Source organism: Myiozetetes cayanensis, unplaced genomic scaffold (assembly GCF_022539395.1).
Source record: "Myiozetetes cayanensis isolate MyiCay16 unplaced genomic scaffold, myiCay2020 scf12, whole genome shotgun sequence".
In the NCBI taxonomy this organism is placed as follows: domain Eukaryota; kingdom Metazoa; phylum Chordata; class Aves; order Passeriformes; family Tyrannidae; genus Myiozetetes; species Myiozetetes cayanensis.
The window spans coordinates 7,606,037-7,625,000 of record NW_026086826.1 but is presented as its reverse complement, the minus strand read 5'-3'; the positions used below and the strand labels follow the sequence as shown (position 1 = coordinate 7,625,000).

The window sequence follows — 18,964 nt, the reverse complement described above, 5'->3', positions numbered from 1 at the left end:
TTAGGAAAAGCTGGTACCAAATTTTGAGGTTACTGTTAGCGATTAATTTATTCAATACTAAGTTCTTTGGTCACTGGGATTTCAAAGCATAAGGAACACCAGCGATGCTATAGACATAATTATTTGTCATCTTCTACTGCTTTCTTCTTTTTCAAGAGGTTGACAAATCTGATTGCACTGTTGAGACAACATTTTTAGCTGTCCCTGCTTTGAAACTCATAGACATGATAGTTATTTTTATTAGAAGTGTCGTGTTCATAAAACTCAGAGAGTAGAGTTTAGTAAACAAGGACTGACTGAGGCTTCAACATTGCTTTCTGTCCTTATGTTGACAGAACCAGCAGATAAGATAGAAACGATCATATGTGCAGAGAAATATCTCTAGGGTAGATCAAGGCAATCCAGATCTCTGAATTACACCATGAGATAAGATACTGTATCTACATCATCACTCCACCTCTCCATCTCCATGCACACAAACTGCATGGGGGCTTTTTGTGTCCTAACAGAGAGAGCAGCAGGAACCACTCTTCTTGCCCTGAGTTTATACCAAAGTAGTGGTAATCTTCCCTGGACAAGGTTTTTACAGGACCACCAGTGTCTTACTTTCTCCAAAGCATCTGGCTGTAGACAGTTACTGGCCATTACAGTCCCTGGACAGCACAACTGAAGTAGCCTCTTGTCTCCTCCTGCAGGTGTGTAGGCTGTTTTTACCCTCTTAGCTCCTCTGTGCTTGAGGCTCAGCTGGGCTTGTCCCCAAACCAATTGTATATTTTGCCATGTAGCAATAGCACCTTGTGTACATTAAGCTGTATCCCAGATTTCATAGGAGAGTGCTTTTGCTCTTGTTTTTAGAGATCCACTCCTGAGATAACTCCTACTCAACGAGCTGGTTTGAAAATATGCTAAAAGATTGCCTTTGCTGATCAAATTACACTGAGCCACAGTTTAACTTCCAAAGGTATCCTGGTAAAAAGTTTTCATTCTCTACGCTTTTGGGGCTTCAGCTTAGAGATCCCTTTGTACCTTCATCAAGCACTGTATTGTCACAGAAGCATCTCTGAATGATGATGTGTTTTGTGGAGCAGCCCTGCAGCCTGTTTTCGCTGGAGCAGGCAGAGTTACTCTTCAGGACTACTCACAAAAGACACGGTTTGGCATGAGGCAGGAGGTGCTGAGATTCTTGGAATATTCAATGAAGAAAGAGAGAGAGAGATGCTTCAGATTGAGTTAACAGGAGTGGTCTTATTTAGGTGCTTTAACTCACCTTGCAGAAACCAAAATATTCATTTCAGTGCCAAGATGTTATAGAAGGACTACATTTACTTCATGCCCTGCTGAGAGAAGCTGGCAAGAGCTATTATCAAAGACTCTTTCTCCTCAGTCATTTAATAGTAGCAGCTTCTCTTTTATTCTGTGCTCTCTTGAGAGCAGAATAGGAAGTGATAATCTCCTTGGAATACAGCAGACACCTGTTTGATAAGTGGTAATTGCATTATTCCTGGAGGATTATCACAGTGGTGCTTGTTTCTCTGTAATGAAACTCCACTTATATAAGCAGAGCAAAACTTCACTAGAAGATGAACATTCCAGGTAAGGGAAACAGAAAATAAGAAACAATCATCCTTTTTAGAAACTCATTTTTAGAAGTCAGTAACAGCGTGTTTTCAAGAGCTAACATTGCAAAAATCCAGTCCCTGGAAAAGTGATATCCAAGAAGAGGCAGCATAAAAAGCCTATCAGTGTTTGAACTGTTTGTTGGAAGCAGTGCTGCCAGCACAACTGCCTGAAGTCTGCCAAGGAATTATATAGTTCTGGAAACACATCCAGGCACTTTTCTGTGTGCCATCCAAAACGTTGTACAATGTTGTGAAGTAAATGGCATCCCACCATAGACCAGAAACGTGCCAAGTTTGGATGATATTCTGTGTGAATGCAAAGCAGTTCCCAAGGTGTATCTGTGAATATCTGTGGGCAATATGTGGTCTGGATGAATTGTCTGTTAGTTTATACTGTTGTTTATTATTTCACTTGTTTCTGACCTTAAAAATCTGTAAATAGTTTTGTGTCTCTTCTGAATAGCAAAAAATAAATTAGTTGGGCTCAGACTTAGTAAAAACAATTGTTATACACTATTCTGTGGCAATTATGTAGTTACTTAAAGAAAATATTGGAAACCTAACAGGTACTGTATTTCAACATAGAAGGCAGCAAATGAAACAGGACAACTTTGAGGAAAGAAAATACAGGAAGACAGGTTAACTGTGTTTAGTGTTTTTGCAGTTGATATGAGTCTGAATCCATGTTAAGTGCAGCTGAATTTTTCATGTTAGTGTATCAAAATAAGAGTAAGCAGTAGCACAAAATAACACAAGCAGATGCAGAGCAGGTGGAGGTCCACAGAGAACTGATGGATGGGTGGACGTTGGTGCTTTCCCGTGTTTTCAGGTGCTAGAGGTATTCTTGTCCTTTTTTTTAATTGACCTTTTCTTTTCTTTACCTTGATCCTTCTCTCCTTTGGTAAAATAAAATGGATGAATGCTTTGACTCCTGGTATTTGTTGTCAACCAAAGGCTGTCTCTCTTTAGCTTAGGAAAGGTTTGGAATCCCAGTTTATCTATTAATAACTCTGTTAGTTGTAATAGATCTTGTTTTAGTGAGAGAATATTTCTTTTTGGTTCCTGAAAACTTCAGGAATTTACAGTGAGTTATGACCTGTTCCCAGGCATGTGTGTTTTATAGATCAGTTCACACAGGTGTACTTATTAATAAACTCACTGAACCAATTTACATGCATAAGTTTTAACCACTGAGTAATTAGTGAAAGCATTACTGAGGAACTGGAAATTTGGGAAATGTGTCATTATTTGCATATCAGTATAAAGCAATTACTAAATTAAAGAGTGCACGTTGTGACAAACATGAAGCTCCTTTACTGTTGCTTTGTCAGTGCACATTAACATCAACTTGATGTGAAAGCCTGGCTTTCTCTGCATGAGCTAAAAATCCTAAGGCAGAAGTACACAATGAATCACCCAGAGTTTGGAGGCTAGCACACTGAATTGCCTTGGGGTTCAGACTGAGGAAAGAAAAAACTCATGTAAAAGACCATTGAGAAAACGTATCAGTGGAAAGTAATTAACTCAAGATCCACAATTAGCCTCATGGTCTATACTTAACTGTGTTCCAGGTCTTTCAGCGTTTATTTAATTCTGTTACCCTGTGTTTCAAATAGCTGCAAATGGCTTGGCAGATTTTTCATCCTTTTTAATATTTACAGTTTTTGTCTAAAAAGAAGAATGAGCTCTGTAAGTGATCATGGGTATTTATTTCAGCCTCTCAAGTATATCACTTTTTTTAGCAGAATCTGTTGTGCAAGGAAATATTATTTTCTTTTTGTTTCCTTTAAATATATTTGCGGTTTGAAGCAACATTAAGCACTACAGTAGCTGTCCTTCTGCTTTAATTCCTAATTTGCCTAACTAGGCTCAATCAAATGAGAAATAATCAAAACCAGGGATAATTTTCATTCAGCCAGCAAACTGAGAGTGGTAGATGCACAGTAATACGGCTGGTGATTAACAGGGAGCGCAGCAAAAATTGGCATGTGTGTTCAGCCAGCGTACCAGAGCTGGGTGTTCCCAGAGGAACGGGCACCACTTTTTCTCAAGCTCATACAGAAACTTGAACACTCAAGAGTGTTTTTGTGAAGCTGCCTTTACAGTGGTTGTTGCTGTGGCTGCAGCATCGCTCATCTGGTGTCTGAAAGACACGAGTGGCCTTCTCACTGTGCTGTGGACTCTCCTCCAGCCTCCCTCCTCCCACCCTGTGTGCTGTTTACCCCCAAGATGATTGCAGAGCATCTTCACCGTGCTGCTGCCTTCAGCTCATGTAAAGATCTGCCAGGGTTGTGCCTTTACACTGCAGCAGAATAAGATGCATACCTTTAACGTTCAGCCTTATGGAATTTTTGAGAATTAGGCACAGCAATCTCTTAATCCTAATCTAAAGAGTTTATCAATGTTTAAAAGATTATTAGTAGTTAAAACACTTTTTTTCCAGTTCAGAGCTTTTCAAACTTTTGGGTTCTGTGTTTTAACTCCGCAGCATTCCTTTGTGATTTTAAGCTTCATTATAGTTCAAAGATCTACCATGGGAACGTGACTGAAATCCTTGGAATGAATTTCCTGCAACCTGTGTTGACAGGTTTAAATTACGTACTCTGACACTGTTCTTGTGGCTGGATTAGAAACTTTTTTCCAAGTTAAACCTGCGATAAGTAATTGTCACAGCGCGCTGGCACAATGCTAATTTGAAGTGACGTGTCCAAACTGGCCTCAGTAACATGAAGAACCCTAACAGGTGTGAGGGGTGGATCTTCCCATGGGCCCTGCTGAACTTCTAACAGGGGAAAAATAGTAGAAAAAGTGAAATGAACCTTGAATAAAGCTGTCAGCAGTAATTATCTCAACAACACTTTGTGAGGAGTTAAAATAAGCATTACTGATTTATAACCTGAACACACTCCACCCTAGAGATGTTTTTTTTCATCCAGTTAGTGTTTAAAATGAAACGTTGAATACCTGTCAAGATTTTTTTTTTTAATGGAGATGCATAATGAAAATGAAGTTATTTTCCAGAGGAAGTTAATTTCAAGGGCTGTCAAATTTTTTAAACTCTTCTGTTCATTTTCATATTTGTGCAATAGTTTAATAAAACAAACAAACCTCAAGCATACTTGACTGTTTTTCCCAGCTAATGCTGTTTGATGTCAAAAGACAAAGTGGCTAATGTGGAATTACGTCCACTTATTATTATTGTTCAAGGAAGGGTAAAGGCTTACATGGTAGTAGTGAGCTTTGGTTGATTGATTTTTTTTTTTTTTAAATATTATGTACTAAACTTGAAGAGCAATGTCTAGTTGACCAGTATAGACTGAAGAGAGCCCTCAGTACTGTGTAGTAAATCTTTCCGTGTCTCATAATTAATTCCGTAGTACAAAAAAGCCCTTGTTACAGTCAATTAAAAAAAAAAAAAAAGTATTTAATAGGTTTGGGGTTTTTAATTGCAATGTACCTTCATTTTACAGTGGGATACTTGCTCTTAGTTGGAATGGTATCACTTGTTTTATGTATATAATGTGTTTCATTGTGGATAGAAGTAATTTTACAGTCTGTTACTATTGAAAGAATACTTGCTAACTTTTGAGAAAAGAGCAAACCAAAGCATAAACATTAATTCACAGAAAACCTTTAAGCTCTTTAAGCTTTAAACATTACTTTTAAACATGAACATGCGGGAATTCTTAAATCATGTATCACTTTGGCTTTGTGAGATTATACAGTGAAAGGGAGATAGATTATTTAATGAATAATTATACAGTGACAAGCGATGGGTTTGAAAATGTTGCTCACCTGTTTGTTCCCAAGGAATTTAGTGAGGGTTTGTCTGAGCACAGCAAGCTGCCCACAGAGCCTGTTAAAGTGCTTGGTTAAACCCCAGCAACTGCAGCTACGGCAAGAACAAGCTCTTATGAAGGCAGTCTCGTGTCGTACCATCATCCTTCTTGAAATGATGAGACTCTTGAGTATCCTCAGAAATAGCCTGAGTTGCCTGGGAGTCCACCACCTACTTCCCACATGGATTGGTTTCTCTGTGTCTGGGTCTCTGGCCAGGAAAGAGCATGGAGCCATGTGATATTCTCTGCAAAACTGCACAAAATTGCCAGAGTTCCCACACTCTTATTTCCCCTGCTTCAATATTCATATGCAAGGGCTATGATGAATGCAGTTAGAAACCACTATTTTATTCAACTGTTTGTATAGTGAAAAACTTCCCACTCTTTCATTTCAAGGGTGGAAGCAAAACTTCATTCACTTGCTTTACCTCTCCCCCCTGACTTTTGCACTTCAGTTTTTCCTGCATGCCTCATTAACTGCTATATCCCTTTTACCACACAAATATTCCTTGCTTTTTGTTTTACTCACTTCTTTAATCTCGAAAAAGGTAGGTTGCAAAAGGAAAATGGAAATGTGAGTGAGCTGAGAGCAGCTGCAGCCTCAGCTGTGGAGCAGCCTGACCAGTCTTGCTCCAATGGTAAGCAACAAGAGGAATAACTTATTTTTCTAGATGTTCCAAATAGATTGGTTTATATTTTGTTCCTGTCCCACTTTTGAGGGAGTAAAGTTAAGTTGAACTGCTCTGCAGTTCCCTAGATCACCCTGAGATTCTGACTTAAAGACCTGAGGTCTGAGGCATAGGTCTGTGCTGAAAGTATTTCTCTCTGATTTGCCATTCTGCACAGTTAACATGGTAATCTTTTTGAACAGGAAACTTAATTTGTCTAATAAGGAGAGATAGGTGACATGTTGGTAGGCTGGGAGAAATGAGCTTGTTTGAATTCTCCAGAGATCTGCCCATGGAGAAGAAGGGATTAGACGGGGTGAATATGCCTTGCAGACATGTGAACTGAAGTCTGTCTGCACTAAGAAGGGAGAGGATTTTTCACTTAGCATGATTTTACCTGCCTGGGCTGAAATGATAGAGAATGGACTGAACCTGGAGGTTGGGAAAGGCTCCCGTTCAGAGGTCATGCTGTTCAGCCAAGGTGTAGAAAACTGCTGGATTGTTCTGTTGTATTTACCTTACCTACTGCTGGTGCGCTTGGGCTGTGAAAGTGTTTGATCCCCAATATGCCTTGTATGCAAACCCAGCTAGTAGTACTATATACATATAGAGTATAATAGAAAAACTAGGACAGGAATGTTCCTTCTCAGACTTCATATAGTTGTGTTCAAAATACCACTTTTCCCCCCCAGCTTCAAGAAAATGCATACATACAGACACCATAGCATCACTGGTATTTATCATACTCAGGGAAGTAGCTTATGCTATAATAAAAGGTCAGATAATAGAATAGTAAGTTCAATATGAAAATTTAAATCCTTGATAATGCTCCTTCCTCACCCCTCTGTCCTTACCCCTTCTCTTACCTGATGAGAGGAAAAAAATGTCGTAGTAATTACTCCAACAAGAAAAAGGATCAAATTATGTAGAAGTGAAATTTTCACAGAGGAGATACCTACCAGCCATTGAGTACTTTGCTATGGGCAACTCTCTTGGGTTATTTTGAATAACTGAGCATGGTGTGTTATGGAATGTACTCAGTCATGTTTGTTTCTTTATACATTAGCCATGTATCAGTGACTAACCAGTAAATGAAAAAGCTAAGCAACTCACATTTTGAACACGGTGAAAGGGCTGTCACATGGAGTGTTTGAACCAGGATTAGTTTTCAGTCTGTAGGTAACAGTGCATTCGTTTCTGATTAAGAATGTTTTGTGTGATATTTTGGGTATTATAAATCTCCACGTGTGTACTGCAGCCTGCTAAGCAACCTCTAGAAAGAGCTCTTGTTCAGCTGATGACCTCCTGATCAATAAAAATTATTTTGGGATATCATTTCTATGCTTGTTAATATATTTGTTTCTAACTTGAAACTGTGGTTAGCTAATATTGACACACTAGTTATGGCCAAAGTACTGAACAGCAGCCACAAAAGGCTTCCAGATCTCAGAGCTGATATATATTGCAATAATAATTATCGAGGGTGGTTAGAAGTTTGCAGTTGAGGTAGAATTCCCCTTGTTATCACAGCTTTAGTTCAGAGACTATTAAAGCTTAGCATGAACTTCTGTTCTTAATTAATTAGATAACTTTAACTCACCACGACTTCAGAGCCCTTTTAGTAATACTTTGAATGTTGCTTGCACTGGTGTTGTTTTCAGGGCAAAAGGAAGGTTTTTAGTTTTCAAGATATTTGTATAATCTCTATTGAAATTTGATTTCAAAGGGTGAGTAATAACATTTTTTGTCATATTTTCCTGGAGATAATCTTCTCTTAGTTCTTAAGCAGGGCACTGGTCATGCAGTGCTAACAGTGAAAGAATAAAACATTCTCAAACCAATACTGAGATAACAGAGAGCTGCTGCAGTTGCTGAGCTGTGGAGGTTGTTTATCCAGTGAGAACTGCGTGTTATGAGACATGCTAACAGCAGATTTATCTTCAGTATTTTCAGCCTTCATTTTTTCCTCTTGCCCAACAAGGGGAAAACAGGCATTGCCAGTTTTCACCAGAATTAATATCAATACCCAGAACATTAAGTGTAGTTCTGGAATTGATTGGATGTGGTGCTCTAAAGATACTGCTCTACAGAGATGGATGGGAAAGGCACTGTACTGAGTGGAGCACCTTGTTGTCTTGGACAGATTATGAGAGCTCCAGCAAATAGAAATTAGAGATGTCAGTTTGAAGGATTTGGGATTGGATAATCTGAGTGTTCCTTGACTGCTTTAGACTATAGAAACCAAAAATCTAAATTATGCATGTTGTATGGTAAACCCACCCACATCCACATTTGAATATACTCAAATTTAATTCTCACTGTTCAGCATTACAGAGTGGAAGGGATGCATTAGAAAGATGTACCCCTTTGGCAATTAATTACCCATGCTGTGGCATCTTTGGGAAGGCTTCTTTCTGTGGCTTCTTCATCTGTCTGTGCTTGTGAGTGCAGCTGGAAAGCTGGAACTATACCTGTACCTCACTGTTTTTCAGGATGCTAGAACTGCAGGGCAGGTTATTAAGACTTCCTTTTGCCTAATATACTACAAGCTGACCTTGGGTAGGATTGATTTTTTTCATGGGAGATTTATGAAGGAGAGTCAAGCATTTTTATTTTGTACACCAGAATCTTGTTTGCTTATCTTATCTCTGAGTTTTAAAGGCAGGAAACATGGATTATTTTCCTTTACCTCAGCAGGAAATGACACTTTGAGAATTCCCCTGTTAAGTTTTTTATGGAAGTAGATTATATACAGACAAATGTAATTCTTTATTAAAAGTGCAGACACTTGAATAGTTCAAGTGATTCACAGCAGTCAAGTTGTACAGAAATTACATTCCTTTTTATTTTTTTATTAAAAATCCTGAAGGTTTGTCCACTGCAAGGTTTTTTGTTTTGGTTTAGGTTTGCCATTGTCAGATAATGCCTGTGGATTCACTTGCTGTGTGTGAACAAGTGAAATCTGCCACCATGGACAGAATCATCTCCTTTGCATATGAGTCAAGTGTTCTCTGAATTTCTCTCTGATGCTTTGTAAAATTTATAGTTTGACCTTTGAATTTCTGAGAGAAAATGATCGAGAATCTCTAGTTTTTGTCCAATAAATGATACTAGAAAATATTTTACCATGGAGAAATACCTCTCCAGTGAGTTGGAAAGGATTCTTCATTTGAGTAGCTCAAAGAATAAAGCCTGTGAAGGCTACTTTTTAAGTGGTCTTTTAAAGGACCAGAAAGCTGTTTTTTAAAAGTGACAAGTACTGGGTGATACAGCTGAAGGGGTCCATTTAAGTGTCTGTATTTTTAGATAGATGCATTAATGTACATTATCACTTATACTTCCTTATTTTTAATGGTTCTCGTTTAAAAATAAAGCCTCATCCTTTTAGAGAGAAAGGATCTCTTGATGACAAGTATCCTGTGAAAAGCACAACCTCCCACTAATTGAGGATGAGGGGGAATGTCTGGTTCTTTACAGATTATTGCCTTAAGCTGGCCACTTTGGGTGTCCAGCTGTACTCTGTAAGGCATTAGAAAGCTTAGAGCTGGTCTTCACTTTCCTCATTAGATATGGTTGCTGTTCAAATCTCCTTTGAGATGCTGTTTTTCTCCATCAGTGTGTGGCTGAACATGAGGAAGACCAATTTGTCATATCCAATTACTATTTTCCTGATCCAGAACACTGAGCTTATAATTTTTGTATCAGCATTTCGAAGTGCAGTGAGTTCTGCAGCTGGAGTTCTCTGCTGGTATCATTCTGTTTGTCTTTCTCAGATCTTCGGTAGCTTCAGTAAATATCTCTGAACTGGTAAAAGAGACTGAATTTGTTCCTTCATTTGTAATTTCAGGAGTCTGCAAGAGTGGGAATTAAGTTGTGCTAGCAAATTCTTTCTGGAAGATACAAGCTTTTGAGATTATGGACTTGTAATTTTTGTTATTATTCTGAGCGTGAGATGGCAGCACTCTGGAATTACAAGATTTGTTTCTCTCCTGCAGACATATTTGCATCATGAAATATCTGGAAAAAAGAGCATTTTTAGATTGCTCAGAATTACATTTCTAGAACCTTCAGCATAAAAACAGCACTTTCTAACAGGAAGAATAATTTCTCGTTTATAGCACCTGGTCTCAATCCAGATTTGGCAAATATTTCTGGGTTAATCTGGGAGGTTGACAAAGAATCCTGCATGTTTGGATCAGAAAAGATGTTGCTTAAGTTTATCCTCCAATTTCTAATGCAGGGAATTGAAATACAGTTGATCTTACACTGAGTATTTACAAATAATATTTGTGTCTTACTGCTGGAAAGCACAAGTGAGCACCAGACTAATTTTTTCCTCTCTTTAAGTTTTAAGATTTGGTAGCAGTCTTTCTTTCAGTAGTTAAAATCTATTTCAAGTAACCCTTGTGCACTTCTAGTCCAGATAGTACCATTACCTTTTGGAATACCAACTGCAATCCATTCACTATCTCTGTTGTCTCCTATAAGGACTCTCCTGCTGCCACTCTCCCTGGAATGTTTGAAGTCTTCCATTTTATTGTCCTTGTCCTTAAAAAGCTGTAGAAGCCAAATAACTTTCACTGTGTATACACAGTGATGGACCAGAGATCTGGCTTTTCAATAAGCATCTGGAGTTACTTTTTGCAAGTCATTTTTGCTGTTTCTGATTCTGTTTCACTTTCCACCTCATGTACCTTTCAGCTCTGAGACCATTTGATTTGCACATGTGTACATTTCCTGCCTAGAAAAACAGACTAACCTTATTTATTTTTGCTTTAATGTATTATTTATTTCATAACCTATATCTGGCTCTCCTGGGTGAACGAATCCTGCATATGCATCTCTCAGTGTCTTGTCCTGTGCATGTGAAAGCCATCCCATTCAAGCTCTAGTACCCACAGAAAGGTGATTTTAATGAAAAAAAAATTCAGAAAAGTTAGTGACTTTTGAGTTTTTGCACAACCAGATGGGCTCATAAGTTAGAAGATATCAGTTAGTCAGGCCACAAGGCTGAATTTTCAGTTATGGAGTTGGTATAAAGAATATGTGCATTCCCACGGGAAGGTGGCTGCGACACAGTGATTTGTGTATCCCATTTGGAAGTAGGCAGGTGCAGTATTTAGAAAGAAAAAACTCTCCCAAAGCAGCCTGAGGTCTACAGTTCTTGCCACTGAGACCCTTCAGTGGGTGCTCCCATCAGTAAATTGGCCTGTGTTCAAAATACTAGGAAAAGCTGAGGTTTACTATCCATGGCACCAGGCTGAGCTGCCTGGAAAGTCATCTTTTGCTTAGTGTTGGTGTTTTTATGATTTCCAAAATAAAGCTGAAGCTTTGTGGTGCAAGAGTCGTTCCTGTGAGAGGATTCTTCTTAGAAGGAAGGTACCTTTATTCTAGCAGAACGTCGATGCCGTTAGTTTATTTTGAAATGAAGGCAGAGCTATTTCTCCCGGCCTTTCCTTTGCAAAAAACTTCTCAAAAATGCTGAAGGGGAGGGTGATTTCTCACACAAATGTGCACAAAACCCCAACATTCCAGCAACTGTCTGGAGAGAGGGATGAAACAAGCTCTGATGTCGAACCCCTTCTGCTGTAAGCTCATATTTGAGAGACGCTTTGACACTATAATATAGGGTTGCAAATTGGAATTGCAACACCCTGCAATTGGGCCAAGTGATGAAGCAGCACAATAACTGCCTGCTTGATCTTACCACTCTCTCTTTAATGTGCATGTAAAAGACACCAGGAGCCTTTCCAGGCATCTGTCAGGGTATTTGATGCTGTGAGATAGGGAACTGTACTCTGTGTGTGGTTGGGGGGGTGTGTGTGTGTGTATGTTTTACCAGTATTTTATATAGTGTCATAACTACAGGGCAAAGTTTCAGGTTTTAAAACAGTTGGTTTTGTTTATTTTTAAAAGCTTATAAAAATAATAGTCTAGCTGGTGGATTATTACAGAGAATGCAGTTCTTATGCTCTTGTCACAGGAGTTTCTTGGGTAATTGGTCTTGACCTGTATGTCGTCTTTAATATTTCATTTGCTCCAGAGTATTATAACTCACTTCCTTTAAGACGATTGCTGGGCTTTTTACACAGCTAAACTTCTGTTTAACCTTGCTATGAGAATGTGACAGTAGGCTAGTTCAGACAGGTTAACATTCATTTGGTAACCAGGCTGCTTAATCAGCCTGCTTCAACCTGCAGCAAATTAAATCTTTGTGAGTTCTAGCAGACAAGTGATATAGTCATTCTGAATTATGTATAAAAAATAAATGGGTTATTTTCAGTGCTCATGGCAGAAAATGAAATTTAGGGTTTATGATTTATTCTTGGATTTTTGTTGAGGATGATTGAAATGTATTTTACCTTAGTGTTTATAATGTCTTTCATTCTGTGCCCTGCAAAAATACTAATGAGCTTTATAGGATCTGGAAAATCTCTTTCTGTCCTCTGTATTTCTTCTGAAAGAACCAGTAGAAACAATATTTTAAACATACAGTCAGAACTATCTTTCTTCACTTCACTAAGAATTGTACAGCATCAAATATTTTGTCACTGGCAAAAATTAATCAACTGTCTTTACCTAAAAGCTATTCACATTGTAAAATCAATCCATGTGCTATCAAATAGGGCTTAGGTCCTTCTGAGAAGTTGCCAATGTGATTGTTTCTATTGCAGTGTCTGCTGGTAAACTGTTCTTTCAAAATAATTTTTTTTTCAAAGATGACTGAACTGGTTTTTTGATTTTGGTGTTTGTTTTTTTTTTTTAGTTTTCCCAGCTTCTTTCTTTATGTTTGTTTAAATAATTCAGTCTTCTGCAGTGCAGTCTTTAGTTTGAATCTCAAAAAACAACCTTAAAAAACCCCGAAAAACCAACAAAACAACCTTTAGTTTACACTATGGCTTTAATAAATGATCATTGTTGCTTTGCAGATGACTCTTGCTGCATCGGGGCTGACTTTCCCTTGCCATCGACTTACAGTTGGAAGAAGGTCTTCACCTGTACAAACGAGGGAGCAGTCAGAGGAGGTAAGAACATCATCTTTGTTTTACCTGTATACTCTAGGAAGAAGCAGGGAAACCTCATTTTGCAGCGGTCACCATCCCTTGTGTTGTCAACTATGGCAATAAAATTGCATCTTTAAACAATCAGGAGGTGTTTTCAGACTGAATAAACTCCTGTTTCATTGTTTTAATTATTAATAGTTTAGGTTAAAATTTCCATTACTTTTGCCCTTCCTTAAAATGAATTTGATATAAGCAGTTTTTCTTAAAAGATAACTGTCAGGTATGGTCAGGATACAAGACAGGATATATGCTGGTAGGTAGTTGTTAAAAGTTAGAGGATGGTCAGACAACACTGTTCTAGCCATACCTGAACCACTTAACAGGTTAAATAAATGGTTATTTTTTTACTTCTGAGATCTACCAGCATATAACTATGTAACATTGCTGCTTTACTCTTTCAAAATGATCTGTCTGAGTTTGTTCACCTTGTAGATTTTTTTTTGTTGACTAGTTGATTCAGTAAATGTTCTTTATTTGAAGCCTTTTGTGTGTGGTTGTTGTAGAGAGAGATCCTGTGTATTTGGAGCTCTTTGTGATCACTCAGCTCGAGCTGAAATCCTGTGTTCCATAATACCCTTTGCTGCACCTTCAGTGGTTCGTGTAGGTTTTCTCCAGTGTGCTACCACTGTAACTGTAGGTCAAGCAGAGCTGGAATAGTTGTTCACGAAAAGAAGTCAATTTAGAGGCAGGTTAAGGTTGAATTGTTAAAACCAAGGTTTTTCTGAGCTGTTCTGTGTTTCAAAGGACATGAGATCCAAAAGATCTCATGGGAGGGAGATGAGGCTGTAGCTCCTTGCACAAAATGTTGACTTTTCTCCTTTGTATTGGTATGCCAAATACCAATATAAAAACCACCATTGTGTGGCTTTTCTCATTCTTTCTTATGCAGTTACACCAGCTGTATTACCATTAGATGAAAAGTAGCATTAACTTTGAATAAAATTTTCTCTACTGTGGGTCTGCGAAGAAAGTTCCTTCATTCTTTAATAATGCATTTTAATCACACTTTACTGCTGCCAACCAGACTACTGTTAAAAATTAGGCCTTCTTTATAAAAAGCAGGTTGATAATGCTGTATAAAATTGTAAAATAAAATGCAGTATGTTGTGTTTTTGTAGAAATGTGTAAGTATTTTTCACTGTGTATGTGTTGTGTATTTCACTGAAGACGATGTCTGCAGTAGAAGCTTACGGTGGATTTTTTTGGTTTTTTTTTTATATAGCAATGCACTGACGTTCATATGGTTAGTGATAGTGATGGAGATGACTTTGAAGATGCTACAGAGTTTGGAGTTGATGATGGAGAAATGTTTGGAGTAGCATCATCTGCCTTGCGGAAATCGCCAATGAGTAAGAGTTGACAGTTAATTTGCAATTAACTGGTGATTGTACAGCAGTAATGGAGGCAGAGAGGTGTGATGAGTCTGCAGAATGAGAAACACGAAAGTGTCTTTTGATAGGAATGTTAGAGTTGTTTGAGTGTCATGCCTGATGGTTGTATCAAATGAAAGCACTGCAGACATAGTTGGCAACTCACAATTTAGTGGGTGAAGCCTTTCAAGCCAGTCCGTTCATTTTAATGTATTAAGGTTAAGTCCACAGTGTTAGCTCAGAACAAGTGATATATCACATTGCACTGGACCTGAGGATTTTACTGTTTGGAAAACCTGAATATATTCATGAGACCCTCTGGAAATTTCATGTCTTTCCAAAGATTCAGAGTCTGTAGTCTTGCAATTAATTTGTATGGTCAGTTGGTAACCACTTCAGTAAGGTGACAACATGAAATATGAGTTTGCATATTACAACCTGGTTCCATAAGGATGCATTTAATTTATATTTTTCATTTTTTTAAGTGCCAGAAAATGCTGAAAATGAAGGAGATGCCTTATTACAATTTACAGCAGAGTTTTCTTCAAGGTAACCTTAGTTTATTAACTGTGCAATTCTTGTTACAAACTAAGTTAAATTTAGTAAATAATACAAATAAACCAAATGTACATGTTTTCTTGTGGGATTATAGCATATTTAGATATCCTCATCTAATTTATTTTAACTTTGTCACCGAGCTGCTTCTGAAATAAAATTATTTCTCACTCCTAAGTTAGAGTGGCAGATTTTTGTCTTATTTATTTTGCCACTAATTAGTATCATTACTTAATTATGTAAAGGTCAGAAAGATGGTAAGGACTCTGATTATGTGTAATAATTTTATTATGATATACAGGAACAGAAAAGCTGAACATTATTAATATTGAAAAATATATAGAGTTGCAATAAAGTTTTCACAATAATGAAAATGTTGGGTAAATATAGGTAGAAGCTGAAGACTAATCCAAAGTTTATGTGCCTTCTGTTTTCACTCTTCTGTGATGATGTTATGTATGAGATGCATTAATGTGTAATGCAAGAATAGCTATCAATTAACCTTTAAGAAGATAATAAGGAGAGGAAATAAGTTATGATTGAAAATTGTGTAGAAAATTGTATAGAACTTACAGTGTGTAAACAGAAAGTTTTAATGACAAAATTTGTAACGTAATTGTTCGTTACTTTGACCTTTTGAATGTTGGCTTTTAAATATTTCCCTTCTGTCCTTTAGAAGTGTAATAATTCATCTTTCTAAAGATTTAGCCAATGCATTATATTTACAGAATATATGAAGTGGTAGAATATTGAAATTACTTATTTTCGTAATCTTTATTAATTGGAAATTTTATCCCAAATAGATATGGTGACTGCCATCCTGTTTATTTTATTGGATCATTAGAGGCTGCTTTTCAAGAAGCCTTCTATGGGAAAGCTAGAGATGTAAGTGTGTATCAAAACTACTTTATCTGATATAGTGGGGAAATGGAAATCAACTCAAGTGTTTCATCTTTATTTTTTAAAAAGCTGAACTACATTTTGGAGTTATCTTGGTTTTATCATTTGGGTAAGGTTGTACTAATTCAGTTGACTGACTGAAATACTTATCTTGGGGGTTGCTGAAATTAATCATTCAGGCTGTATTTTTGTTGGAGTCCTTCAGTTGTCAAAGCTACTCTTTTTCTTTCCCCCCTCCTTCCTTTTCTTCCTGAAATAATGGTGTCCTAGCACCAGATAACACTGCCTGTGAGTCTTGTGGTTGACAAGTTCAGTGTTGCATGTTGGTAACTCCTTTGAAGAATGGCTAATGAAATTGTAAATTTAAATTGAAAGGTCTCTGAAATACAGTGTGCTTTTTTTTCTTTCTTTGTGCAGCCTTTATCTGCCAAGTAAGTTCCAGTACCTAAGGTTTGGTTATTTAGTTATTCTATACATCCAACCAGGCATCTCAAGTTTCTGTTATTACCTCCACAGTTTTAAAATCAGTATTCTAATAAAATTAGAATGGGGATAGTTTATTTAAGTTTTGGTGACTTGATTTACTGAGGAGAAACCCAAAACCCTGCATTAATTAAGCACAGATAAAGCTGAAACACAAACAAGAAATTCGTGCTGTTTCAGTTTACTTTTGTTTTCTTGGTAGATGTTCAGTCTTAAAATGAAGAGTGTTATGGTTTCCTGTAGTTATTCATATTGGGAGGAGCATCTATATTATTTTAGGGGCTGTTCTGATAAGTGTGCAGTGTTATGGATCCACTCAGTATAACTGAAGTTAACACATATTTAACACTCTAAGTTCAGTGAATATTTTCGTGTCTTTGCACAGATTCCTGAGCATAAATGTATACCTAGTAAATCAGTGGAAAAGTATTAATTTATAATAATTTGGACCTTAATTAGTGGACCTTAATGCGTGTTTAGAAAAAAAAATCGTATGAATTCAACAAGAAAAAGGTTTTAGTTTGGAAGTTCCCTTTGTATCATTTCATGGGACGAAAGCCCATTAAGAACTTTCATAAATGGTTTTATCTCTATAAATCTGATATTAATGCAGTGCAGTTGCTTGGTTTTTTAGTACTGCAAGTACTTCCTATATTACTTACCCAGCACATCTGAAGTTCGTGTCACCTTACATTTCTAATATTTTGCAATGTAGTCAGACCAGATCCTCATCATGATAAAGTTATGTATTTGTATATTTAGAAAAGTGGATTTTTGTTTGTGTTGTTTGGATTGCAAGGGGTTTTTTTCTGCATTATTTTTGAAGCTCTCCCTCCCACCTACCCTGTAGGATGGCATTATTTTTATTGTAACATTCTGACTTTAAACAAAGTTATGAGAATGTGTAAATACCATTTATTTTCACCGCTTTTTCCTGTGACAAAGTAATTTTTTCTGTACTACCTCGTGGAATGCATAATTGAGGAAAGGGATACATTATTTTATATTTTTATAATTGCATTTCATAAAATAATTAAATATATATATCAGTATTAAAAAAACAAAACCAAAAACACAACCTTAGGAGAAATTGCAACCCTTATGTCTTGTCTTCTGATTTATACTATGGAGGGCACTTAATTTTACCAGGGCAACAGATGAGCTTCAGGCACCAGCATTCTTCACTTGAAGTGAGAAATTGAGTTCCAAGAGTAAATAAAAACAAGATTGAAGGTTTAAATCCTCTACTAGGCTTTTTGAACTTATATACTCATTAAATGTTTATTGGAGTGGTGGGATTACGAAGGATTTGGGCAGCTTCATCAACTGGTATATACTTAATCACTAAGTAAAACACTACATTTGATAGAGTGTTTCTCACGATGCCACACTCAATCCATCTTAATGAAAACTGCTCCAAACTGATTTAATTTGAGAGCACTTGGCAGCTTGAGTGCTCAGAGAGATCTTAGCCTTTTCTTGACAAATTCTCAACGCTGTCCAGAGCAGAAGGTGCACTCTACAGTTCAGGTCTAGTGAGAGAACCATCAGCTCTGATTTAAATCTATATTGTGGATACTTTTTCCCTCAAAACCAAATCCCATTACATACAAACTTGAAGGGTTTTTATCAGAAAAAATTTAAATTTGGGTTATTTTAAGAAAATTAACTTATGTCAGAACATATGTTTTGAATGCAGAATATGAGTTAAAATTCCTTTTAAGAAAGTAGATGGTGTTCTGTTGAATCTCAGTGTCTTTTCATGTGTTAGAAAGGATGATAATTCATAGCTATTTAAGAAAATATTATTTGAAAAAAATACCATTAAAAGAAATTTAGATGTTTGTTACCTGTGTGTTTGAGTTATTAGACAGTGAAAATTAACATAAATTATGGGTATCTTTTTCCCTTTAGAACAGTGCTCCCACAGCAGTGCCACTTTTTGGTAGGAGAGATGGAAAGAGATCAAATGTAGCTCTGCTTTAAAACCTGTATCTCTCTTTAGCACAAAAATACAATACCCAAGATACAGAGATTTGCCTTTAACAACCAGAGGCCCTGGCAATGAAATCCCAGGTATCTCCTGCAGCCTGATAGTTAAGGGCATTGTGTGTTCATTTCCAAGGCTTATCGTATATATAAGGCGAGAAAATATTTTCCTTATTTTTTTAAATTGGGTCAGGAAGAGAAAGCGAGAAAGAGATTTATTGAATTAACAAATAAGCTGGTTTTTTTGTGGAAGTTTTCCACTCTACCTATTGTGCCAGTTGGAAACCATAATTTCTCTGTTACATCAGATTCTGAAGAATGAGCTTACTCCTGCTCAGGTAACTACAGTGCCCCAGGTATTCCTACATTGATGCCATGGAAGAAATTTTATAATAGGCATGTTTTAAAAAGGTGTTTGGGGAAGATTTCCTTGTGCCTGAAAGCAGTTCGTGGGTGTCCTGTATTTTGAGACATCAG

The 18,964-nt window shown here is 37.0% G+C and overlaps 1 protein-coding gene across 1 annotated transcript in view; it reads left to right on the top strand.

The window, feature by feature from the left end:
• The window catches only part of FAF1 (Fas associated factor 1), a 156,730-nt gene that overhangs the window by 89,791 nt on the left and 47,975 nt on the right, over nucleotides 1-18,964 (top strand). Inside the window, exons 9-12 of the mRNA XM_050306833.1 lie at nucleotides 13,056-13,151; nucleotides 14,413-14,539; nucleotides 15,046-15,109; nucleotides 15,919-16,000. Of these exons, the coding sequence (XP_050162790.1) occupies nucleotides 13,056-13,151; nucleotides 14,413-14,539; nucleotides 15,046-15,109; nucleotides 15,919-16,000 (369 nt within the window). The remainder of the gene's footprint in view (nucleotides 1-13,055; nucleotides 13,152-14,412; nucleotides 14,540-15,045; nucleotides 15,110-15,918; nucleotides 16,001-18,964) is intronic.